We start from the raw sequence: 26,911 nt of genomic DNA on the forward strand, positions 1-26,911 counted from the left end.
GGCCTGAGCCCGCCCCCACCCTCACCCCCCGCCCGGCGCCAGGCGGCCGCCCGAGCGCCGAGTCGCTCGATGAGCGGGGGCGCTGCAGCAGCTCAGCGGTGGCGGCTCTGCGCCCTCGGTCCTCCCCCCCTCCCACCCTCCTTCCTCAGCTTCCCGCTCCCTCCCCCGCCCGCCCTGCGCAGCCAGCGGGGACTGCTGCCCGGAGCTCCCCCGGAGCCTCAGGTATCCCGCCCCGGCACGCGTGGGGAGGAAGGAAGCCTGGCGACGCCCCTGCCCGCCGGCCCCCAACGTCCGCTGGGGCAGAGAGCTGGCCTGCGCGGGGACCAGGTCGCGAGTGGGGAAGGCGGGGGCGCGGGGTGCCGTGAGGAAGGGGCGCGCGGACGAGGGGTGCGGCTGGGACGGCCGAGGAGCTTTGGCATCGAGTTGCCCTCCCCCGGAAAGAGCTGTTTCGAGGGGGCGTCTGCGCCGGGAGTGGGGGCCGGAGTTCCTAGCGGACGTCGGGTTGCGGGGCCTGGTGCAGCGGCGGCAAAGAGAACCGAGGGACCAGCAGGGATGCTGCCTGGGGTCCTTTCCTTAGGGGTGCTGGAGAAAGCGCGCAACCCCGCTGTGTTTAGAATGACCCGAGGGTGGAGGTGAACCCTTCCTTACACGTAACAGGTTTTGCGAGTAAGATTTCCTGTCTTGACTCCATTCAAATCACGATTTGCGTGGAACTGCCACCGAGACTGCAAATGAGATGAGGAATGAGGAATAACCAGAAAGGGAAGGGAGGCTAAGAAAAAGGGAAGTCTGTGCCCAGATTTGAGCATTTTGTGAAATGAAACACACAGAACGTGTGTTTTTTTTTATAAAGTAAAAAAGCCAACGTAGATTAAACAACAGGTTAGAAGTTTATTACGTGTAAAGTCACTGAATAGAGAACATACTACAAAATTTGATATCATACGTGAGATTTAAACGAATGATGAAGTACACGTCACTGTCCTGCGATGTTGACACTTGAGTGAACCCTGTAGTGTTCTGTCCTCAACATGGAAAGACATCAGGGATGGCTCTTACTACAAAAGTATTTTTGGTAGAGGAACTGTACGCAGAATATAGTCAGCTCTGATTTGTGAGCACAGTTTATTTCTGTGCAAATGTCATTAGTTGTGGGGCAGGAAAGAGTAACTCATTTATCTGTCTGCTGTTTTGCCAGTGACCTGAGTTTGCTCCCTTCTTCAAACTGATAACTTGGATTTAAGAACTTGAAGGGGTTTACTCCCCACTAAGGCTTAGTGTTATTGTATCTTGTAGAAAGGTCACGTAAGTTCATTTGATCACGTCTTTCTCTGCCGGCTAAGATCAGGAGTATCTGTTTTGATCAGTGAGTTGTTTCTTTTGTGCTGTCGAAGTTTAAAATATAAATTCCAGATATAATTAAAAGCCCATTTTCTTTCATTCTTTGTCAACTTTTTCAGTACATTCTGGAATATTTCTGCATGAGATTTATACTGAAATTAAGATGTAAGGACTAAAATGGGCTGGATAGATCTAACAGAGATAACCACGGAGTAAAGAACCCTGCAGCTGTCGCTCAGGCATGGTAGTGATTTACTGTTTCAAGTGCTTTGAAAGCAAATGACAGGAGGCTGATTTTACTGATAGAACTTTGATTTTGGTTTCTAAGAATAATGTAACAATCTTCAAGTGTTTTTTTTTTATAGAAAATGGTAGGTTGTTATAAGAAAGTATGTCTTTCTAGAACAGAGTTGTGTAACATGATGGCAGCTAAATGAATGAATATTAAAACTGATAATATATAGGCACTTATTGATCTGTTTGAGTGGAGTGACATAACATTGTTAGGTATTTACACAACTAAGTGTTCTTAATGGTTGTTCCAAAGACGTCTCCAGAATAAAAAAAGAAATGCAGATAAAACCCTGAATGCTAAAAATGCTTCTGTTTCTGCATATGCATGTATGTGTCCAGCACATAATAAACATCTTGGGTTTTTAATGAATTTTTAGTCAGTTGTCATCTGCTCCACAATACTGAAAATTTGTTTTTGCATAGCAACTACTTCTCTAGAAGATTTTGATCCTGTTGCATATGCAAGTATTTCCTGGAAAAATCACAGTGCATATTAACATGAAAGGCTGCAAAGAAAGCCAGCTTTGTTTAGCTTCCTTGTTTTTAGATATGAAAAGTCCCATTTTCTCTCAGAAAATGTCTGTGAACCCAGAATGTGAAAGGGTGTTTTTTCTCAGAAAGCAACCCATTTGGCAGGACATTGTCCAGCAGAGAGCAGCTGAAAGTCCTCTTAGTTTGTTCCTACCTCAGTCTACTGGAAATAGTCACAAACGCTCCCGATTTCAGGAGCCAAGCCCCAAGTTATTATACCTGTGCTTGTAGCTGGCTATAATTTGAGACGGCCTCAGTCGCTTTGTTGGTTTCAATTAATTTGCTAGAATGACTCACAGAACTCAGGGAGACAGTTTACTGAAGTCTGCCAGGTTATTAGAAAGGCGGTTAGGAAGGGTGTAGATGGTTTATCAGAGGGCATAGATGCAAAGGCCTAGGAAAAGGAGCCCAGAGCTTTCCTGGCCCCTCCAAGTACCCACCCTCTAGAAAAGTCCATGTGTTTATACCTCAGAGCTCTCTGGGGTCCTGACCTCTTGGATTTTTCTGGAAGCTTCATTTGTGGAAATAGTAAATTACAACAGCAGCTCTTGGGGATCACTTCAAACCTTTGCTCTCTGTTTCAGAGGTTGGTGTGGACTAAATAGCCCAACCTTTTCATCCTGACTTGGTTTTTTTTCAGTGAATAGCCTCCCATCTGAAGCTGTGTATAGACTGCCAGACATCTGTCAATATCGTTAGCGTAAAAATCTCACATTTATCACTCATGGGTGTGGGGCTTTTAGGTTCTGCATGTCAGGAAACGAGAGAAGACCAGAGAGAGAGAGAACATGTACATATGCACACACATGTGTAAATATATTTGTGTGAATATGTGTATGTATATGTGTACTGTGTGAGTTAATAGATACATGTGTGTATATATAAATAGAGAATTGTTATTACTGCAATGTCACACGAGTACTTAAAATTAGCCACCCTCATGCAGCACCAGGGGACCATAGTGTATGAGTGTTTTTTGCATGGGTTATCTCATGTGACCACCTAACTTTCTGCGGAGTCACTATTTCACAGACGAGGAACCAACTCCTTGCTTGAGCAGCTGGTTAAAAGTGCAGTGACTGGAAGCATGCCGCTGTTTTCTGACTCAGTGAAAAGGCAAAGCTTCGGTATCTAGGGACTATTCCCATTTTCCCCCTCTTTGACATCACCTGCTCTTCCATGTTATAAAATCCTAAACTTACCCTCTTTCTCTACATGTTTCCTTAGGGGAATAACGCTCGTTTTTGTTACGGTTTTAACTATTTCCTGCAGGCTAAGGCTTAGCGTATAGACTAGACGGTGGAATGGAGCAGGTCCGAGGGTAGGTCCTCCTATGATGAAATCCATTCTCTCCTTCAGGTGGCGGACACTTCCTCTGTGGGACACAGAAGAGTGCTGGTGAGCAGAAAGGATGCCTCCTAAGTTCAAGCGCCACCTAAACGATGACGATGTCACGGGGTCTGTGAAGAGCGAAAGGGTACGTTTGGAATCTCAAGCTCTAAAGAGAGTCAGTGTAAGCTGCACTCCTTGTAGAAGGTAGAAGGACATCTGGAATGTATGGAGCAGCAAAGGGGCGACCCTTCTGTTGGCCCGAAAGGGTCATGTCTGATGCCCCACCACAAAAGAAAGGCTAACAAAGGAGAAGTAGGACAGAGTACCTGATCCTGGCCTTATTTTACCTGACATGAGCGAGAGCCTTTAGATTGAAGACCCAAAATGGAGGGTGAATTGGCCTGTTTTTGTGTTGAGGTTTGATGGAGCCCGGATGACTGTAGGAACTGATTGGACAGAAGGGCGTGATCTAAAGCAGAAAGAAAGGGGGAGAAAGAGAAACTGTTTCTCCACTTCTTTTTGGCCTTTATGTCCCTTTCTGCTGGAGATGGCTGGATATGGGATAGAGAAACCTTTTGGAATGGGGGTCTCAGACCTATCATCGGTAGGGTAGGTCAAAGAATGTTTTTATGATCAATTCCTAGAAAGATAGGGGAAGATGAAGGTAGTATTTTCAGGTTTATGGCCGTTTCAGTTAGATGTATATAGTTGAATGGATTTTGGTATTTTCAGAGCTGGGCAGTTACAGTCAGTTTTAGGGCATAGCTGTATCCCTGAAGGAAGCCCTGTTCTCTTTTCCCGTCATCCACATTCCCTTCAATTCATTCAGCCACAAACAACTTAACCTTTGTCGTTTGACGAATTCTGGGCTTTTTATGTAAATGAAATCATATGTATCTTGTTGTAGTTGGCGTCTTTGATTTGTAGTGTTTTCAGAATTGTCAGTGATGTAGTATTAGTACTTTACATTCCATTTTCTAATTTTTTTCATTTTTTATTTTATGGACAGTTATGGATATGGATGTTTTGCCTGGATGTATGCCTGTGTATGGTGTGTGCACTGCCCGAGAAGGCCAGAAGAGGGTGTTAGACCCCCTGAAACTGGAGTTACAGGTGATTGTGAGTCACCATATGGGTGCTGGGAATCAAGCCTGGCTCCTCTGAAAGATCAGGTAGTGTTCTTAGCCACTTCACCATCTAACCAGCCCCTTTACGTTCCTTTTCAGTGCTGGATAATCTTCTGTCGTGTGTGTGCCACATTTAGTTAGCTGTCCACTAGTTAATGGACATTTTGCCATGCCTGCCCCACACACCCCATAGTTCAGCTGTTCTGACCACTGCTGAATGAATACTAATACATTTTGTTTGAACATATATTTTCATTATATTTTTGGTTGTGAACCTACCCTTTAATGGCTGAGCCATTTTCATTGTGGGGGTATGTATGTAGCAACAGAATTACTAGCTCTTGTAGTAACAATACCCAACCTTTGGGGGAGGTATCAGACTTGTTTTCCAAAGTGGGTTGACAGTTTTAAATTTCCAGCAGTAGTATGTAAGCACACCCTAACACACCCACACTCTGCCTGCTGGGTGAGAATGATATCTTACTGTATCCTGTTATAAATTCTTTATATTGTATCCCTAACACACATACCTGGTCAGTGAATATTGGCCTTGTGTGTTTCTCAGTGGACAACTGAGTTAAACTCTCAATGTCTAGTCTAGTCATCTTCAAAGCAGGATATAAGTCACTGGGCTGTCGCCGGAGCTCCTTCTACTCCTTCAACCAATTGTCGCTGAGATACCAGCCCCAAGGAGCGGAAGGAGCTCCCGCAACACTGGGCTTGTAATTTCATACGATTTTTGTTTTACATATATTTTATTTATTTATTTATTTATTTATTTATTTATTTATTTATTTATTTATTTGAGACAGGGTTTATCTGTAGTTTTGGAGTCTGTCCTGGAACTCACTCTATAAACCAGGTTGGCCTCAAACTCACAGAGATTTGCCTGCCTCTGCCTTCTGAGTGCTGGGTTTAAAGGCATGTACCACTACTGCCCGACTGTTTTATATATTTCAAACTATATTATCAGTATATGAACATTGAACATTGTTAAGTCTTTTTTGTTGTTAAGTCTTCTTGGTAGACGGTTCATTTTATAATTGTCTCATAAAAAGTCTTATTTGGTTATTTATTGCAGTGCTTTAAGGTTTGTCTTTAGGTTACTAATATCTTTATGTTTTGAGCTTACCAGTATATCTTTTCTTCACACTCCACATTATTTTTTAGTTGGCATTTCTTTTAGGTGAATCTCTTGAAAACAAATAGATATTGGCTGGATTTTGTGGCCCTCCAGTCATATATAATTTTGTTTTTAGTAGGCTCATTGACTTGCTATGATGTTAATATCATTGGAACTTTTCTGTGCCAGCCATTTTCCTATGGGCAGTGAGTGACCTGTTTCTGCTATTTGTCTGGGTCATTGTTATTTGAACTTCAGCTTAAATTCCATCTCTCCGGAATGATTTTCTGTGACAGCCTCAGGACTTTCATGTAGTCACCCTGTCACTTTCTGCCCCTTCACTGTTTGAATTCTCTCCATGGCATTTTTCTTAGGATCACCTTTTTCTCTGAGAGCCAAGGCCGAGTCACAGCTTATGCATGGTGTTTACGCCAATGCCTAGCACATATTAAATGCTCAGTATTAACAAGTATTTTTAATGAGCATTCAACATAGCCTTTCTTTTTTACTCTTTAGTGTGTTAGATATTTATTAATTATTTTACGTAGATAAATGACTATCATACATACATACATTTCTTTTATTTCCCTCATACTTTTACCAGATTGGTTATTTTTATCTCATCTCTTACCTTGACCAGGGATTACAAGGTACTCTAGTGAATTTATTCACTGTATTCTTCTTCCCTCTGTTTTTAAAATGTTCACTAAATATTTTAACAATAATACTGAAATCTCTGTTGTCAATGCACCAAAACTGATTCGCCTTCATTAGTTTCCTTTTTTCCCCTTCCTGCCTTCACTCCTCACCAAGATGAGCACGATAACATACTGTACTTCCTCTCTTCACGCCCCACACCCAGCCTCTGAGCTTCAATGGGAAAGTTTTAAGCTCTCTTAGAGACTTGTTTTATTGTTGTTGTTGTCTTATTTAAGTCCCGACATTAAAGACTTGTTTTATGATGTTTTTTATTAACGTACTGTTCACAGTGACACATCATCATTTGTGTGTGTGTGTAAGTCTGGTGTATATGCACTTGTGAATGCACATGTGCTCACCTTTGTGTGTGAGTGTGAAGTCAACATTGGGTCTTTTCCTCAGTTGCTCTACGCCTAGTTTTTGAGACACGGTCTCTCACTGACCCTGGTCGTGATCTTGCTGGCCAGAGAGCACCGAGGAGCCTCCTGGTTCCAAACCCCAGCATTGGGTTAGTGCATGATGCCACACTTGGCTTTTTACATGGATGCTGGAAATGCAACTCGGGTCTCGTGCTTGTGAAGCAACTCCTTCATCTCCCGAACAATCTCCCCAGATTTCATCAAACATACAGTTTGGCTGTACATTTGATTAGATTCTTTAATTCCATCCATCTGTATTCTAAGACTTTGTTCTAATTTGATTTTCTTTTTGGCTGGTCTCATTCCTTGAGCAGTTGTCCTCAGAGAAGATGCATAGGTGGTTTTGTTTCCCATTTCTGTAGATGTGAATTACCGGAAAGTTAAAGCACCAAAAAAATCTGCTCTTTCATTTTTCTTAGGGAGCAATTGCTCTTTGCTCTTCCAAGCTGCTAGAAGCTGCCTTCCTTTCTTGGTTCATACCTTTACTCCACTTTCAATCTCATTTTCTTAGTGTCTCACCCCCTCTGCCTCCCTCTTCTCTTTGGAAGAACCGTTGTCATTGGTTGGGACTGAGATGAATACTCAAAAAGACCTTCAGACTCCTTTCACATGGCCAAGTCTCACCTCAGAAGTTAACAGAGTCACAGGTTTCAGTTATTGGGACATAGACATCTTCGGGACACCGTTACTCTGCCTATATGGGAGGTTTTATTTGTGTCTGAAGGTCAGGATTTTGCTTGCGTTTACCCTCCTTTTAGGACCTCTTGTTCTCCTTTTAGGGAGAGTGTGGACCATCTTCATTTCAGGGAAGACTTTTCCTTTGGTAATGTGAAACTGTAAAGTTAGGTTTGTTGGAAATTAACATGTGTAGTGGGCTGTTTCTGGACTAGGTATCTAGAAGAGCCTTTGTCTCAGCTCCAATGTCTCCCCCTTACTCCTTCTGGGGTACATTGAGCTCCACAGTTGCCTGCTGCCAATAGAGAGAATGCAGGGAAGGAGAGTGACTACCATGACTGCCACGCCAGTGACAGATTCTGGAACTGAAAGTGTTTCCTCTGGAAGGTCAGCAGACCTTGTCCCATAGGTTCCAGCTGCCAACGAGGCGTCTGCAGTTTACCCTTCTCTCTTCCTGGAAGCTGGTTTAAGAACGTCAGCAGCCCAGAGCTTGTTTCTTTTCTCTTCCCCGGCACTTCGTAGTTTTTCTGCATCAGAAAACTCAAATCTTATTTATTTTTTTTAACAGAGAAATCTTTTGGAAGATGACTCGGATGAAGAAGAGGACTTTTTTCTGTAAGTTAACTTTTTCAGTTGTAATTAGCATACAAGAAAGTGCATATGGTTAAAGTGCTCATTGTGGGTCCTGACATATACTAAAATCTCTATAATATCATCCAAAGAAGGAACACAGCGCTTGCCCTAGAACTTTCTTCCACTGCTTTGTAAGCGGTTGCTCTCCCAGGCTGGAGTTTCCACAGATCTGGTTCTGTCACCACATTTTCTGTTCCCTAGAGTTTTATATAAGAGAAGCCACGGGATGCCCTTTTTCTTTCTCAGCTCACTCCATTTGCCATACCTGTTCACTTTGACTCAGTGTGGATCTGCAGGTGGGGTGTTTTGCTGAGTCATTTCCCTTGTGTGGATATACTACAATCCATTTATCCATTCACTTGGATGTGGATGTTTGGGGGTTTATAGTTTTTTACTAAAACAAGTAAATTTCTTGTAAATGTTTGTGTGTAGGTATTTATGAGGACACATGCCTTCATTTCTCTTGGGTAAATCCCTAGGCATGAAGGCTGGTGCACATTCATATCTGTCTTCTAAAGTGGCCACACCGCGACTAAAGCTTTGATTTAACTGAATCAATTTTTTATATAGCTTTCCTCTGTCCCATCCTTCCAACAGGCTCTCACACCATATCCCAGGCTAGCCACAAACTCAACCATCACCTTGCCTTCGTTTCCCAAATGCTAAGATTAGAGATGTGTGCCACTGTGTATCTGTCTGTCTGTCTGTCACTTTTTCTGTTTCTCATTCTCACTCTTTCCGTCCCTTTCCATGTCCCTCTCTTCCCTCTTCCTCTTTCCTTCATTTTCTCCCGTATTTATTATATCATAAATATTATATTGAAGAAACAATGTCACTATAGAAGCTTTAATATGTTTTTGAGTTGTTGTTTGTTTTTTGAGACATCTCTATGTAACAGCTCTGGCTGTCTTGGAACTCACTTGGTAGACCAGGATGGCCTCTAACTCACAGAGATCCGCCTGCCTCTGCCTCCCACGTTCCTGGATTAAGAGTGTGCACCACCACACCCAGCTTTTGGAATGTTTTAACCTAATGGTTTTTAGGTAACTGTCTCATCTGTGGCATCCTTACTTAATCACTGATTTTTGATGCTTGCTTCTGGATTCATTCATAATTATCTGGTTCAGAATATGAAACAGTGCTCTGACCTGTCATTTGGGATAGATTGCTGTTCAGAGTTCTAAGTACAGAACTCCAGTGCTGACTTGGAGCTCTGAAGACCAAGAGGGAAAAGCTTACAGAAGTTAAGGCAAGGTGATATTCTAATACTTAGAGATGATATTGTGGTTTTTTTTTTGTTTGTTTGTTTGTTTTTTGTTTTTTGAGACAGGGTTTCTCTGTGGCTTTGGAGCCTGTCCTGGAACTAGCTCTGTAGACCAGGCTGGTCTCGAACTCACAGAGATCCGCCTGCCTCTGCCTCCCGAGTGCTGGGATTAAAGGCACGCGCCACCATCGCCTGGCTGATATTGTTTTAATGAGTAGTTTAATTTTTTCTTCTAAATAAGTTTTTTTAGAAATGCATATTTTCCCTTCCTTTAGAGAGTTCCGTGTCTGAAAATTAAGAACCTCAGGTTGTTTTGTTTTTTTTGAGTTTTGTAGTTGAAACCTTCTCTATCTTCTAAAAAATTATAACAAAATACCCTGGAGCTCCTATTCCTAGAGCACTGAAGTGGATGGATCAGGGTGTTATATCCTTGGGTGTAACAAGAGATAATAGTAACAACTTGAGACTGTTAAATGCTTCCTTGTGCTCTTGCATTTTCTTCTTGCCGTGCGCATATCTGTAAGAAGGGTATTTAAAAGTAGATTCAAATTTTTAATGTTTTGAGTAAATTCAAAGTAAGTTGCAATTTCAGTTCTAGAATTGGTCACAAAGGTATTCAATGACAGTCTAGTTGGTATGACATTTCAGAGTTCAATGTGTAGGGAAATTATCACTAAAGATTAGGATTATGGACTCTGGACTTTCTCAGGAGGTTTTACCCCTTGGAAGAATTAGATTATGGCCAACATTATATACCATGATTATGAAGGATTCATTTCTACCAAGTTCTGTAAAATGCAGCTACTATGACTAATGATGGTGCATATTTAGAATCCAGCTTGATGGTTCACATAGCTGTGTTTCTTGTTTTCGTATTTGTGTGATATTGTCATTACTAACATGAACTGGGTATTTTATTTTCAGTCGGGGACCATCTGGACCAAGATTTGGACCTAGAAATGATAAAATTAAACAGTAAGTTCCTAGACGCTCATTCATTTAAATTATTGTTATAGTTCTCTGTGGACCAGGGCTGTCAGATGTGGCTGTTGTTTTTATAAACAAGCTTTTTTCATTATTAGAACACAAGCTATATCCATTTGTTTCCATAGTATCTGTAGCTGTTTTTGAGCTCCAACAGCAATGTTGAGTATTTGTGACACAGAGATCACAGAGCCCATAAAAGCTAAGATTTCTGCTCTGTTGTCTTGTATAGAAAATGTTTGTTAGGTGAGCATGGTGGCACATGCCTGCATTCCTTGCCATCATAATGCAAGCTGCTTTTAGATTCATATTGTGTGGGAAAAGGAAGAGTAGCCAAGGTGCTCGCTTCCTGCACCATCGCCTCTCACCTCAGCTCTAATGCCCGCTGGGGCCAGTGACTTCAGTAACAACTGTAGAATACTGCGGTACAGAAGAATTGCTGCTTACACTGCAGCTAAGTGCTTTTATAGTCTGCAGCCTGCAGAAACTGCATACCTCGTCAGTACCTGGGAGTTTGAAGAAGCTGTCTAATGATGGTCCACATGGAGTGGAGTGAGACGGGCCTCACAAGCCACGCACTGTCTCAAGTTCAGTGGATTCACAGGGCATTCTGCATGATGCCTGCATGGTGTCAGTGTGTCATTGTTGAGCCAGAGTGACTCTATCCATCTTTTATATCCAAGATGTCACTGGAGCAGAAGGATCTATTGATGATACTTCTGGGTTTTGATATTGTTGTTTTATCCAGCCAATATGCTTTATTTCCTCTCTAAAACGCTTCTACAGAGTGAATCTAATGTAGAATAGGGCCTTCTGTGACTCTTGAGACACACACACATACAAATTATTACTGTGACTTTGACAATCACAGAATTTTAGTAAAGAACTATTGACTGATGTAGAGCTTTTTGCTCATAGAGCTGAAGGCTGGCCAGATTTAGCTGGAAGTCAGTCATCAAGGAGCAAACTGAAAATTGATGGCCCAGCCTCATGAACTCTTAAGATAACATGACTCACCAGTGTGTATAAAATGGCAGAGGACAACTTGCCTTGCCACGTGCATAAGGAAAACTCCCTGACATTAGTCTAGCACACCAAATCAGTCATTTTATTTAACTAAGATGCATTATTACTACTTACTTTATAATAATTAAGTGGAATATTTCCCAGCATTTTAGATCAGCAATATTATTGCTTTGTTGGAGTTTAATTGGCCAGTAATTGTTAAAGTTGGTTACAGATTAATAAAAAATATCTACAGCACTTTTTAGGAGACATTTTTGAGAAATACTCTTTATTTACTTGCTTCTGTAAAATTCATTTTATTGTGTCATTTTCTTCTTTCTCTTTTTCAATCCCAGGGCTTGAGCCCAGAGCCTCATGGATACTAGGCAAGAGCTCTGCCACTGAGCTACACCCGCAGTCTTTCTAGAATCTTACGACAGGGTCTTTCTGAGTCGGCCAGGCAGACACTCCTGCTTCCACCTCCTGGCTGGAATTGCTGACTTAGAGCATCAGTTTTACAAAAGTTTATGACTTTTATTGGAATGTTTCCTTTGCTTTTAAGTTGAATTATAGCATCTTAAATGCTACTTTGATAATTTTAGATACTTTCTGTCACAGATGAGCAATCTGCTATCAACTTAGTCCAACCAGTTCAAACTTTATAAGGCACCCAAGGATTTCCCATGATATAACGGCAATATATATGCAGTTGTAAGAATTCAATATAGTTTTAAAACTTCTTTGTTGGGACCACAAAATTGGCTCAGCAGGAAAGGGTATCTGCCTCCATGCCTGAGAACCTGAGTTCAGTTCTTGATATCCACATGGAGGAATTGCAGGAGAGCTGGCTACTGTGTGTGCGTGCACACGCACGCGCGCATACATACACACACACACACACACACACACACACACACAATGAATGAATGAATGAATGAATGAACGAATGAACAAACGAACAAATGAAAACACAATTTAAAACAACAAACCCTCTTTGTCAACGGTACTTTAAAAGGCAAGGTGGGGTTGTTAACGGAAATTAGTATTTTCTTTATAAGAAAGACTGTGTATGTGTGGCAGAATATAATTTTTGTTTGTTTGTTGTTTTGTTTTTGAAGACAAGATTTTTCTTGTGTCTTTGGCTGTCCTGGAACTCACAGAGATCCATCTTCTGTGCCTCCTGAGTGCTGGGATTAAAGGTGTGCGCCACCACCACTGGAGATCCACCTGTGGAAGACTGAGACTAGATTCCTTTCTTCCATTATGCACAAAAGTCAGTTCAAAAATGGGCCTAAAGACCTTGGTGTAAGACTGAAACTTTGGGGCTACTAGGAACCACATGGTAGATACATGTGCGGAGCAAGATTTGACAAGTGGCAACTCCAGTAAATTACAAAGTCTCTGTATAGCCAAAGGGCAGAGTGGAGAGAGCCTCTGCAGGCTGCTCCCCAGCCCTGGGTTCGTGTCCACAGTAAACAAAGAGCTGAGCAGCCAAAGCACAAGCAGTCTAGTTAATAAAGGACACCGTGAAGAACTAGTAGGCAGCTATCTGTGACAAGATGTACACCATCTTGAGCTGCCAGGGAAGTGCATATTTAGACCACATTAAGATTTCACCTCACCCTCGTCAGAATGCTGTTAAGGAAAACAAACAAATAATGTTTGAGAGGATTCAGGGGAATCCTGCTGCTAGAACATAAATTAGTTCAGCCAGTACAGATCAGTGTAGAGGTTCTTGGGAAAAAAAAGTTAAAAATCACACTAATTTTCTGGGTACCCACCTGTAACCCAGTACTTGGCAGGTGGAGACAGGAGTTCAGGGTTGTCCTCAGCTATATACTTGTTGAGTTTGAGGCAAGCTTGGACTGTCTAAGATACTATCTCTAAAAAATTCTTTAAAAATTAAAAATTGAAACCGGGCAGTGGTGGCACATGCCTTTAATCCCATCACTCAGGAGGCAGAGGCAAGCGGATCTCTGTGAGTTCGAGGCCAGCCTAGTCTATAAGAGCTAGTTCCAGGACAGGCTCTAAAACTTCAGCGAAACCCTGTCTCGAAAAACAAAAGATTAAAAATTGAATGTCATATGATCTAGTATATCATACCCAGTGCTTCTGGGTATGAGTGCCCCCTTCCAAAAAATAGTCAAAGGCAGCTCACTTTAAGGATGTGTGCAGTACCCTTTCATCATGCATTCATAATAGAAAAGTCATGAAATCACCTGAGGTGCCCATCAGCAAACAGAAAAATGGGAGGCACTGGAGATTATTGTGTAAAGTGAAGTAATCTGGCCTCCTAAAGACAAGGGCCTCTCATGTGGAGTGTAGCAGGGGAGGAGGGTTAAAAGGCCACAGGTGGAATGGGGAAAACGTGGAAAGAGGGTAAGAAACGGGTAGGAGAGGGGATAGAGATGCTCAAGGTACACTGTGTGGAGATGTCACAGCGAAATCTAGGAGTTTTGAGCCTTTTGAATTTATTTTAAAATCATGAAAATATGGCACATTAATATCCATAATAGCTATCATCAGAGTGTGCGTAGCAGCCGTCGTACATTTCATCTCTGTCCTGCTAGATGACACTTGAGTGACATTCAAATGACTACTTGGAAACTCAAGACGGCTCAGGCTCGTCTCAGACTCTGTGTAGCTGAGCACAGCCCTGACCTCCGGATCCTCCTGTCTCCATCTTTCAAATTCTAGGTTGCAGGGAGACATCAACATACCTAGAATTTTTTCATCCTTTTCAGGAGCCTTCACGTTGATTTCTGCTTTGACTGGATTTATTTCCATTCCTACTAACAGTAAATAAGGGTTCTACTCTGTGTGTTCTCACCAGCATTGGTTGTGAGCATAGACTTGCTTTCATTTTTAGCGCAGAGGGCTTTACTGTCAGTGCCTTCTAGCTCTCTAGTCACTAGGTCGGCTTCACAGAACTCACTGCAGTTGTTCACTTACTCAGCACCACGGCCCTAAAGTACGCTGTCGTGCACTCACAGGTGAATCAGTTGGCTGTTTCACTGTGCTCAGTCCTTAACATGGGGGATGGGACACCTAAGCTGGCTGTTTTTCAGCTTTAAGATTAATGAAATGGGTTAATTGTACAACTGATTGTATAGTTGTCTAAGTATTCTTGGCACTGTTCTTTAGAAGGGTAAATACCTTTAGCCCTCTGCTGGATAACTAGGATCTGCAGTAAGACATCTCTTGGAGATTCTGCAGCCATGTCAGATCTTCTTGTCCATGTCCCTGCTTGATTGAGTCTTACTCTTAGAGCCTTCAGTAGAATAATGTGCGGGAAGAGAACTCTGGGAAGCTGGGATGGATCCCAAAGGCTATGTGTGGATAATCCATAGTCATGCATAATGTTTTTAACATGGGTGGAAGATGGGATCACCAGACATAGCCATTGCTGCCCATACGTGACCACCCTGCCTCTCGATCACCTCTGAGTGGGCCTTCCCCTTGTTTCTGAAGCACACACTTCGACTGGCTCAAATAAAGGACAGAACTCGATCTCAGAACTACACATGATCCCTCATTCCCAACTGTGGGTTAATTTGGAGGCATAGTATAGGACATGACAGAGAGGAGATGTGTATTGGGATGTTTAAAAAATGCCCAAATGACCTGGCGGTGGTAGTGTACACCTTTAATCCCAGCCCTTGGGAGGCAGAAGCAGATGGCTCGCTCTCTCTCATTCTCTCTCTCTCTCTCTCTCTCTCTCTCTCTCTCTCTCTCTCTCTCTTATACACACATGAAAGACAAGTGCATATTCTTATTTACTTAACCGTATATGTGTTTCTGTGTGTGTACAGTTGCTAATAATCATTGTGCTTTTTGAGTTTTAAGGACCAGACGTTCTCTTTCTCTTTTTAGATGTTTCATTGTCAAGGCTTGTTATATAAATTTAAGATAGGTTCTTACCTGTGTTTAGAGCATCAGAGGGATGCAAGACACTCAATTAAGATAGGTTCTTACCTGTGTTTAGAGCATCACAGGGATGCGGGACACTCAATTAAGATAGGTTCTTACCTGTGTTTAGAGCATCAGAGGGATGTGGGACACTCAATTAAGCATTTCTGTGTTTTTCTGCTTTGGAGGGAGCTCCTAAGTGACAGTAGGTTGGTGAGGACCGTTTGACTAATTCTGAAGTTTGTTCAGTTTGCACTGGATAGTCTGAAGTTTGATTAGAAGAGTCTTCCATCTCAGAAAAGAAGGAAACCATTTTCATTTTGAAAGGCTGCATGGTAGCACGACCAATAAAAACCCAGAAGCAGATGTTGGGGTTCATGCTGAAGATCAGAAAATCAAAGCAGCCAAGCCACTAACCTCTACCAAGGCTCAGACAAACAAATATCCTGTCCGCAACGTGACTGCAGACTGCAGTGCTCTCCACCAAACCTCAGACTGCACTGGGCTCATGTCTCCTCCTACCTTATATTCTTCTCTCCGCCCAGCCATAATCGCTACTGTCTCCACCTCCCTGGTGTTGGGATTAAAGGCCTGGGATCTTTATTTATTAAGACACAAATAAAATATCACTATACTAATTGTTTTTCACTTTTGCCTTTTGATGGTGTTTCCAGATATTCTTGGGTATTCCAGGTGGTCTTGATTCTTATACTTAAGGGAAAACTAATGATCAGTGAAGAATAATGGCCATTGGGAGTATCCAGTGCCTCATAAAGTGTGCTGGACATTTCCATTTTAGAAACGGTAGTTTTTATTACCCCAGTAAACCTGGCCAGACACCTTGGTAAGTCTTTTATGGTTGAAATGCATTGCAAAGAAAGGTAGGTTATGATTATCGGTTTTGCCTGCTGTTTCAACAGTCTAGTAAAAAGAAAATGAAACACGGAGTCACACTTAGCATTCTGTCAGTGTTTGATTTGCTTATGAGATATACTCAAGATAGAATCAAGACAAAAAATAAACTTACAGTTAAATATTTCGTTAATGTGTATCCTTAATCCTTAATTACTTGAGAACTCAGGCCAAAAATGGAAAAACATTGCTTTAGTTGAATGACAAACCGTAGTTCTCTGAGAATTTGCCACATAGTAAAAGTTCTAACAGTGTGCGTATCCCTAAAGGAAGAATAAATCTCATGTTTCTTAAACTAGTGTTCAGAATCAGGTGGATGAAGTCATCGATGTAATGCAAGAAAATATTACAAAGGTCATTGAGCGGGGAGAGCGGCTAGATGAGCTGCAGGACAAGTCAGGTACAGCTGCTGCCTTCTTTCCGTATCTCTTGATATTAGAATATGTGTGTAACTGATGCCTACCTTTCCTCTGTCTCACTGATGCTTAGGAAGTCAACATTCAATTCTTAAGACTCAAGTCCGTGCTTGGTTTCTGCTCACTAATGTGAATGGTCTTGCTATATTTCCTTCTTACTCAGTTAAGAATGAAGAATTTAAAACTACATTGCCAAAAAGTTAAATCCCCTCTTTTCTCTTGTCCTGTTAATGTTGATATGCTTTGTGTTTTTTATGTCAACATGGTAAAGTTAATCTGTGTTCAGTACTCTTTTCAAACTTGTCAAGTATCTTTATTTTATGTATTCTCTGGTAATTAGGGAGTTTTCTTTACTGATAGGTGTTAGTCTCTGTGTCTGTAATGATTCCCAGCACATATCTGGACCTCCAATATTGTTTGAATGCTGACTTAGGCTTTCCTGGATACTTAGCAGCTTTTGTTTAGAGGCAGCTGTTAGCCTTTGAGCCTGTAATGGTTTTGGCACATATTAGCCATTCCTGAAGTTTGAATGGTGAGTGGCTGCATGCCAGGTTCATTCTTGATAGCCTTGCCCGACCAGAAACTTGCTTGATTACTTTTCTTTTCGCTCTAAATCAGTTATCCTTGTTTCCTAAAAATTTAATTTTCTCTGTGTGCAAATTTTTTCTAGCGTTGTGCCAAAGTATTTGTTTTGTTTCCAGTGTTGGCATCTAATGTGTACTATCAGGCATTGGCCCAAGAGCAACAACCACAGCCCCTATTTAAAAAAAAAAAAAAACTGTTATTACATTAATTTGTGTGCATGTGCCTGAATTGGAGCACACAAACAGTGATGAACGTGTGGAGCCTAGGGCCTTGGCTCTCTCCTTCCATCATGTGGGACCCTGTGTTCAAACTCAGGTTATCAGGCTTAGTGTCCATCTGGCATCCCCCACTATGCTTATTTTTAACCTCTATTTTCTTAAAAATTTCTTTGAACCAATTGACCTTCCATTGTGTTTTGCTTTTGTTTTTTCCAATGTAGACTAATGAAATTTGTGTGTGTGGAGGGGGGAATTTAAAAAGTAGAAATTGATGGTTTTGTCTTCGTGTGACTAGATAAAATAATTGTGTCATTTAATCCGACTCTCCACCCTCTGTGTGATACAGAAAGCTTATCGGATAATGCAACTGCATTCAGCAACAGATCCAAACAGCTCCGAAGGCAAATGTGGTGGCGTGGATGCAAAGTAAGTAAAGGAGAAGGAGGGGTTGGGAGCAGAGAAAGATTTGAGGAGAAGGGGCCACTAGTCTCTGAGCTCAGTGAGAACCAGCGCTGTAACTGCTTTTCTTATTGGGAGATTTCCTCAGCTTTGGACACGAAAGAGTAACTAGAGGAACCAAGCACTGTCCGATCCCTCCCAGCTCTCTCTGTGATGCCCTCATTTCCCAGTGGTCCAGCGTTTGGACACCCAGTGATGCACATCTGCCCTCCTTAGCAGCACTTCTTCCTAGCAGTTTTGGGGATATACAGAGTGGTTTGTTTTTTATTTTATTTATTTATTTATTTATTTTAATAAAATGAAGCCTGGAGAGAAGTATGATTTTTTTTCTCCTAGAAGTAGTTTATATGCCAGAAATTGTCCTAACAAAAAGAAAAAGTCCCATTTTATTCCTTCATTCTTTTAACAAAATAAGAAATAAAAGAAAAATTTTAGTAAGGACAAATGGATTCTCTATGCACTAATATCCTTCAGAAATGAATTTGCCTCTTAAATCAAGTATGGCCAAGCATGAAACAAATATCCTTTAACATTTTATAGCAAATTTCATGTTATGAGAACAAATCTTTCCTTCTTCCTCTTGAGTCTAGGATGCGTTTTTATTTCGCCCAAATCCTTAAACATGGGCTCATTGGTTTTAAACCCTCATTTTAGGATTCAACAATAATTTTTTAAACCCAAATTTGCCATGTTAAGGATTTTTTCCAAAAGATATCTTGGATTTACCAAGTTTTATCTGTTTATCTGTTAAATGTCTTGTTTCCGAAGTAAGAAGAAGAAAGAAGAAGACAAGTTTCATTGCTCCCCTTGTATAGAACTTTTTTTCTGTTTATTTTTGTTTTCTTCAGAGAATAAATTTTGTATTTTCTTTAATTTCTTCTCTGCTTCCTGCTCTAATGTTTTTAAAGAGAGTTTAAAATATACAGGATTGTTGTTTTAAACAGACTCAGACTCAGTTAACTCTGTAGCCCACTCTAGCATCAAGCAGGCAGTGAACAGCATTGTCATGTAACTTAGCAGAGACCATCGGAAGCAGCCAGTGTTCTCTACCTCACCTTCTCAGGCTTCTGTTTCGCCTTCCTCCTAGCATCTGGGGCAGTTCCCACGCCCCCACTTTCTGGGTTGACTGACGGCAGTGACTTAGGAAGGCTGTTATGCAACAGGAGATAGACACACCAGAGGTGGCCAGTGGCTGAAAGGTTGTAGGCTGTGCAGTTGCTTATGAGGGAACTTTGGGGGCCAGTGATGGAAACGTATCTGGTTATGATGGTTTTAGATACTTCTTGCTCCAATTTGGAAACCTAGGAAGAAAATTCTATTCAGTAAAGTGTTTTTAAATTTTTGTTGGTTTTTCCATATACATTTTATAAAGTTAAGCCTAGTTAACTTTATATTAATAGACAAATTAATATGTGTTTTTGGGAAAGGTAAGAAAGCTACTATTAAATTCCATATGATTTAAAAAATATTTTCAGGTTAAATAAAGAATTTAAGTACCTTTTGGTAGAATATAAACCCTTTAGCATAATCTAAGCCCAGGTTCAAGACTATTTTTTCATTTTTAAGTTATCGTAATTAAAGACTTTTATATCAAAATTGCAAAGCTTTCTGTGTCTTTCTTGGGTCACTTTGTTGCCACAGTCGTGATGTCATGAAGGGTTAGCAGTCATTCTGTTTTTAAAATGTTTAACTAATTCTTGTTTTTATGTATAATTGTCATTTATGAAACATTTCTTTATTACATTGGAAATACTGTTTTTTTTTAATTTTTGAAATGAACCTTATTATAAAAATCTTGGAAATTAAAAAAAAGAAATCACACACTGAAATTAAGCAGTACATCTGGGACCTATTCAGTTAGAATAGCCACTCTGAAGCTTTGTCACCTCACTCTGGACTTTACACTCTCACTATCTAATGTATTTTATATACTTATGCACTTATTGATCTTTTGAGTCCCCCCAAAAGCCGGCTGGCCTAACTCACTCTGTAAACCTTGAACTCACAGAGATCCACCTGCCTCTGTCTCCCAAGTGTTGAGATTAAAGTCATGAGTTTTTAACTATATGAAAATGTTTGATGAAAGCAAGGCTTTGATACATCAAGGAAATGAAACTAGTTTAAATAATGTGTGCACTTAAGAAACAATAAAATTATGATTGTGATATTTTTATATAAAAAGATAACAAATATCAAGCCGCTGACTGGGAAATGATCTTCAGGCTTCTCTTCCTCAGTGGAATTGGACACCGCACTCTTGTGTTGTTATTTATAGAGAGTCTAAAGTATAGGCCTTAGTGTGGACATTCCATCGTGAAGGGAGCACAGCGAGGAAACACTGAAGGGTCCTCATGCGCCTGGAGAAACTGCAGTGATGGTCCCCGTGAAACCTGCTGTCACGTAGATGGCAGTCCCCGGTTCATGGTTTTGTTTTCCATAGCATTGGTTATGTACAGTGAGCTGAGGTTAGAGAAACCTAAATTTGTCTTGGCTCTTGGAAGAGAAACACCAAATTCATTTTACTTTATTATACATGTGTTCCATTTTATTGTTGGTTATTAGTTTATTCTTTTTAGTTTATCAAACTATCTTTGGTATGCCTCTACGGGGAAAACTACACATAGAGGATTTGGTATCATCCATGGTTTAAGGCATTCATGGGGTGAGGTCACATAGCTTCCCACAGAAGAGAGGAAGGACCATTGTACATAAAGTAATAATGGACTACTGGCTGCCAGAGTTTTTATCCAGTCCTGACCAGAATTGCTAAAACTACAGTTTTGGGTCTCACATTCGAAGTAGGTCACCCCGAGAGGGCTCCGACTGTGACTGCTTACTGTGCAGTACATCCTTAGGTGGTAACTTCCTCCAGAGCAAACCCTCACATTTGGGCGAACTTCAGTTATTGATGTAAAAATACAAGACATCCATCAAGTTCATGTGAGAAACAGCGAATTGGAAACCCTGCAAGGAGTGTGCCTGTTAACTGATGAGGTAGGGAAATAAGTAAGTAGCAGTCAGAGAGTCTTGTCTTGATTAACAAGTCAGGTTTCATTTGCCTTTTTGTGTGTTACAGATAAAAGCCGTCATGGCTTTGGCTGCAGCTATCCTTCTGCTAATGATTATCAGTAAGTATTTCTCGGATCATTGTTTCTTGGGGTATTATGTTTTGTAAGGCTTAGGATTTGATTTGGTGTTCATTTTTTTCAGAGACATAATCTCACTATGTAGCCCAGGCTGTCCGAAATGCTACTGTGTAGCCCAGGCTAGCCTCTGGCTAGAGTTTTATTTTAAGTCATTTTTATCCTTTTCGTTTCAGTTGACCTAATGTATGTAATGCAAGCATTGAGTAATGGCACGTGCCTTGAATAAGAAGGGGGCCTTTACCTAGACTCCTGAGTCTCTGAAGACTGCTTTGACAGTGTCTGAAATCTGTGTGACTATGAATGTGTGCATTTCTGTGGGGGTCTGTATCCTTTGCTAGATTCTCAAAAGGGCACTCCTCCTCCTGCTCCTCAGCCACACCCCAGTCACAGCTCGGGGCTCAGCCATTTGTTTAAGGCAAAATCTGGTATCTGTTAGACTTAGGACAAAATAGTTTTTTGTTTACTGTTGTGATCAGGAGACAAACTCAGTTAGCTTCTCTAGATGATTTTGTATATGTGTTTGTAGATTTGAGCTTAGTTTTAGTTCTGAAAGCATAATTCATTCTGTGTTTTTTCTTAGTATTTTTTTCGAAGTTAGACTATTTTTTATAAGTATCTTTCTTCAAGATCTCTAATATTTACAGAGATTTTGTGAAGAATTAAAATCTCAAAAAATTGAAATTTTTATAAGGATATTTTTTAAACTTAAAAAGTGTTATAAAGAACTAACAAAGAACTGTAATCCAGTCTCACTACCTGGGTAATAAAGAACTAACAAAGAAAGAACTGTAATCCAGTCTCATTACCTGGGTAATAAAGAACTAACAAAGAACTATCATTCAGTCTCATTACCTGGGTGCTGCTGCGTGGGTTTGTTTAATAGTTGAAGTGTATTTGTAACCATTTAATTATCCATGTTAATGCTCATGCTACTTCCATGGTCATTCAGAGCAAGGAGAATTTTGACCCCCTTGACCCATAGGTCTCCAGCTGGGGTTAAATGGAAGTCTGCCTTCTTATTTCAGCTTTCATTGCATAACCAAGTGTCCTTTCATAGACTTGTTGGCCCACAGTTCTGCTGACTTCGTGGTTTGAAATGGACCTCACGATGGTCTAGAAATGCTACCGTCTTACTAAATGCTATGCTACACCTTCATAGACAATACTCGAGCATATTCAGGGATGAGCTACAGTGCTGCTGGCCTTGACTTCATTGTAATGTTTTAATTAGTGATATCTGTTCAACAAGGTGTCTTTCAATAGAAGCACACATAAAGCAAGATTATGTGTTAATTTATTGACTAAAGTGAAGTAGCCAGAGACTCATGGGAACTTAACCCTGTATTTTCCCTAGGTGTAGTGGTCCAGGAGTCACCAGTTCAATGTTATGATAACTTTGTAGAATATAATTATCACAGACAACAAGAACCTACCATGAATGGTGGACACCATGCAAATATATATATATATAGAGAGAGAGAGACTAACATAAAAAGGACTATACAATTTAACTATACTCTGCCTATACTACTGTAGCTGCTATTAGTATGGCGATTTTATATGCTTTTAGTCTTTTCCTCTTGGTATGTAAGCATGATTTTCAAAAGCTGAGATTGTATCAGACATTTTCCAATAAATACTTTATTAATTATTTTCCCACATTGTTAAATATTGTAATAGGATTTAGAAGCTATGAGCTACTGTTTTGCCGCAGTTCATTTGCTCAAGAGGCCAGCGTTAGAGACTTGTGTTGTTTCTGATGGTTCTGAATTTGTTCGTATTTCATAGCTGTTGTCTCAGATCAAGGTTTGGCCCAGGTTTCTCCTCTCTAGCAGTGGCCGATACCCACACTTAAGATTGTGCTTCTGACCTAGCTGTTGTTGGTTCTGATTTTGATGCATTCTTTTTCTTTTTTTGTTTTACTTTTTTCTCTTACAGTTCTTATAGTTGTGAAAAACCGTACTTGATTTGATGACAGAGATCCTCATTAAACAAGATCTGGGACAATAATAATTAAAGATTGCTGCATAATTTAAATGAAACCTATGTATATAAAACTTTCAATTTTTCTTTTCCAAGAAACTAAAAGGCAAGTACCACTTCAAATTGGAGCATTGAGAATATCCAATTATGTTCTTCCTAACTAGCAAAATGTGTTTTGAATAATTATATTTAAGACAAAGATAACTCTATTTTGCTTTATTCCAAGGATCTAATTTGAAACTAGATACTTGCCAGTTTGTTATATGTATATATAGTTAAACACTGATGACAATATCCCATACTTGTGTTTTAGTGGCATTAAAAATGTTTATTAATACCTTAAAGTGAGGGTCATTCTGGTGGTCAGGAAGCCTGTGTAGAGTCCTGACTCTCATGCTGAAGGAGATTCATAACCATCCTATCAGTATTTGCAAGAATGTCATTCTTTTCATATTGTAGTTGCTTTGCAGGCCATTTCCACAGTTACAGATTAACAAAAGCTATGTGTTGTAATGTTCTGCCTTCAGCTCTACCTGAAACATTCCAGTAAACCTATTCTGACTGTATAAGGGAATACGTGGTAATTTTTTGGTATTTGCATTTTGAAAATGGGAAATTTAAACAGTGTGAAAAGCATAATATGGTACCATAAAACTGGAGATAATAAAAGTATTGGAGAATGTCATTGGAGTGTCTGAAAATGAGCAGTATGTAGCGTCCAGTCTTGGTCCAGTCGATTGTCAGTTAAACTACAATAAAAAGGGACTAATTCTCATGTGAGTAAGTGCAATCTGCAGGTAATGTTTCCTTGATTTCATTTGTTAATAGTTTTCCCTCTTTACGTTTAACTAGCCCTGTGCCAGAAGAGCGTAGTCTTCTGCTTTGACTGTCATGTTTCTCCTGCACTCCACTCTTGGTGTGTTCTCTGACATTTTTGGGGACATAGATGGTGCACAGTCAAGTGTCCAGACTGCCAGTGGCAGCGAATAGCAAACTGTCAGGAGCATGGGCCATCTGTACAGAATTAGTCACAGTGTTCAGGGGCATACCAAGATGTGTTCATTGTAAAGAGTGCCAACCCCTTAATACTGTTTTAAAAAGTCCACGTGCAAATCCGTCCTGAGTGCAAGGGGAGAAAGGCATGACAGTCAAACCAGAGACCGTGGGAACTTCTTCTTAGGCTAGAAATAGAGTTCACAGGACTTGCCAGTATTTGGGGTGATCATTTTAATTCAAAATGTATAAAACAATTTGGATTTTCTTTGTTTAATTCTACAGTGGATAGTACTAACAGATAAGAATGTTTTTAATGGAAAGAAACTTCAAAGGCAAAAGCCAGATTAAGTGATATCCTAGACACTTGCAGGATCTAGCTATAACTTCTGACTGTGCAATGTCTTGCATATTATGGAAAGTTGACTGTTCGTTAGTTCATGTGCACAGCATCTGAACTGATGATAAACCCTTTTGGAAACGATGGGCCAAGGAGTGTTCTCAGTCTCAGCAGCTGGTAGTTCAGGGATGGAGATGTTTTATTTGAATCAGCAGAGTTGGTCCTAGTGTATTTGCCTTTTGTTTGGATTGTAACAAGACTCATAAGTCATTAGCTTTCCACTGATTAGTGTAGAAGTCTTGTTTCATTCAGTGTCTGTTAGTGAAGATGAAGTGTTTTTTTTAAAAAAAAAAAAAGATTTCATATTTCCAGTGCTTCTCTTAATAAAGTGTACCACTTTTAAGGAAATAATTATTTTTAGAAAATAGAATTATAAAATTATTTTAAACATCAAATATAAAAAAGTTTAAATTACATAACTTTATGTGTATAGTTGTTTTGTTTAAATTTGTTACTGCTGAGGAAACCCTGTTGGCATGTGATGCCCTCACTCAGTTTATTTATTGTTTTATCTTTTTTGATTTTACATAATCCTGAGACCCTAAAATGACTGGCATGTTTATGACATTATATGAAATACTGGAAATACGGGTGTTCCTCCAATAAGAAGCTACGGAGAGCCAGGTGTGACGGCTTACACCCTAGTCCTTGCTCTGTGAACACTGAAGCAAGGGGGTTGCCATGATTGTGAAGCCATCCTGGACTTCATAGTGTGTTCTGGACTAGCCTGGGCTACAGAGTAAGAACCTGTCTCCAAAAAACCAAACAAGAAAAAAATAGAAGAGAAATGGTTGTTGAAATTGATGCCAGGCCTGCATCCATTCCCTCCTTAATCATTCTTTTTCTCATCCAGCTCAGATCATCCTGCACTTGAAAAAATGAAGTTTTACCACCATCAAAACTATCATTACTTAACACCTGTGAAGATCAACAGAAAAATTCAAGTAGCTTTGCTAATGTTAGTTGATGCCCAGTGAAATCAGGTCACGACTTCCATGCCTGAAGCGTGCCCTTGTGGTTTGTCTGTAACAGAAGCCTCTTCCTTGCAGCAGTTTGTGATGAATGGGCTCTTCCTCCTGATCAGAACTCACTGGTGCCTGTGGTCTTTGATTCCATTGTCCTAAAAAAAAAAAACCATTGGAAATTGTCCCAAAATTGTATGAACTGGGACATCTATTGGTTAAGAGAAGGTCCAGAATTGATGATGGAACACTGTTTAAGGTGGAGAAAAAGTAGTACACATGAGGTGTCCTTACGGTTCATCCCTGGGCTCTGGTTAGAAAGTACTGTTGGTGCTTTAATGGCAGAGTTGACACCTTGCTGTTCTGTGTAGCATGTGGGTACCCTGTAAATACACACATATAGGCTGAGGCCCAGACATGGAAGTTGCTTAAAGTCTCTCCTTGCCACTTCCACGTGGTCTCTGTCCTGTCAGCACTGTAATACAACAGACTTGTATTCACATCTTGTAAATACTTTATGGTTAGAAAATACACAAGAGTCTTTTCCACATTGAACACAAATGTTACTAGTTGTATTGAGTCAGAGTGTTACTAAGCTAGGGACTGTACTATCAGTCAGATTTTGTGTTTTCACATAGAAATGTTACTGGAAATCATTTTTACTTTTCCATGCATGGTAGTAAGAACACGAGCCCATCTGAACACATTTTGGGAAGGCAGTTGCCATAAAACAATGTAAAGACAATGAGTCAGAAGGAGCAGAAAGGGACCATCTTAGTCCATACAAATGCCGCCCTCCCTTAGACTGACAAGAGTTTAAGCCTATTTTTGTGTGTCTTGTTTTTGAGGCTGTGTGACCCACGTTGGCCTCAAGTCATAGAGAGCCACCAGCCTCTGCCTCCTAGGTGCTGGGATTAAAGGTTTGCCACCATGCCCTGCAGCCTTTTTTTTTTTTTTTTTTTTTTTTTTTTTTTTTTTTTGATCAAAGAAAGAATTCCTGGGCTCAAGTGATCTTTGTAACTTAGCCTCATAAGTAGCTGAGGCTACACGTAGGCACCACCATGTGCAGATGGGTCTTCTCTTTCAGCCTGATGTTAGTCTTACTTGGATATTTATTATCCTATTTCAAGTAGAATAAGGGGTGGGAACACACTTTTATTCTGGCTCTTGTTTTATTTTGCAAAGCTTCTTAGAACAAGTGAGTAGGGCTGAAAATAAAAACATTGCTAATCCAGTCGGGATAATTGTAAGCTTGTAGAGCAAGGACCATGCTGCCCTGCTGTCTCTCAGCACTGCGGTTCCCTGGCAGATGCTAGACAAAGGTGAGGAGAGAGAGGACTGTGCTTCTGAAGTCACACTGTGTTGGTGTGAGAGCTGATTCCCAGTGTGCTTGAGAGGTGTCATGAGTGATCTAGGTGATTACCTAGAGGTAAATATGTTCCTGTTACAATTGAGTGTAGAAAAATTCTGGTTTTACAGTGTTGCATTAGCTTCTTTTCAC

The 26,911-nt window shown here is 40.5% G+C and overlaps 1 protein-coding gene across 4 annotated transcripts; it reads left to right on the top strand.

The window, feature by feature from the left end:
* The first annotated feature begins 56 nt into the window (after positions 1 to 56).
* Positions 57 to 26,382, top strand: Vamp4 (vesicle associated membrane protein 4). Of its 4 annotated transcripts, XR_007594631.1 has the most exons (9): positions 63 to 222; positions 3,526 to 3,643; positions 8,110 to 8,156; positions 10,363 to 10,413; positions 16,548 to 16,648; positions 17,814 to 17,893; positions 21,003 to 21,054; positions 23,011 to 23,161; positions 25,302 to 26,382. XR_007594631.1 is itself a non-coding variant. In XM_050158309.1 (8 exons), exons 2-8 carry the CDS (start codon positions 3,578 to 3,580, stop codon positions 25,328 to 25,330), a joined length of 426 nt encoding a protein of 141 aa, XP_050014266.1. In that variant the 5' UTR covers positions 57 to 222; positions 3,526 to 3,577; the 3' UTR covers positions 25,331 to 26,382. The 4 variants fall into 4 exon arrangements, 3 of the variants coding, with proteins under 3 accessions (XP_050014266.1, XP_050014267.1, XP_050014265.1); XM_050158309.1 differs by lacking the exon at positions 23,011 to 23,161 and having other exon boundaries at positions 57 to 222; XM_050158310.1 differs by lacking the exon at positions 25,302 to 26,382 and having other exon boundaries at positions 62 to 327; positions 23,011 to 24,728.
* The last annotated feature ends 529 nt before the right edge of the window (positions 26,383 to 26,911 follow it).

Source organism: Alexandromys fortis, unplaced genomic scaffold (genome assembly GCF_014885135.2).
Source record: "Alexandromys fortis isolate MF-2015 unplaced genomic scaffold, M_Fortis_MF-2015_v1.1 scaffold_97, whole genome shotgun sequence".
Classification (NCBI taxonomy): domain Eukaryota; kingdom Metazoa; phylum Chordata; class Mammalia; order Rodentia; family Cricetidae; genus Alexandromys; species Alexandromys fortis.

Excerpts from the sequence above, each read along its gene's own strand:
- Vamp4 (XM_050158309.1), top strand. The coding sequence starts at position 3,578 with ATGCCTCCTAAGTTCAAGCGCCACCTAAACGATGACGATGTCACGGGG. Across the intron at positions 17,894-21,002 it reads TGTGGTGGCGTGGATGCAAA|ATAAAAGCCGTCATGGCTTT; the intron begins GTAAGTAAAGGA and ends TGTGTGTTACAG. Across the intron at positions 21,055-25,301 it reads CCTTCTGCTAATGATTATCA|CTCAGATCATCCTGCACTTG; the intron begins GTAAGTATTTCT and ends TTTCTCATCCAG.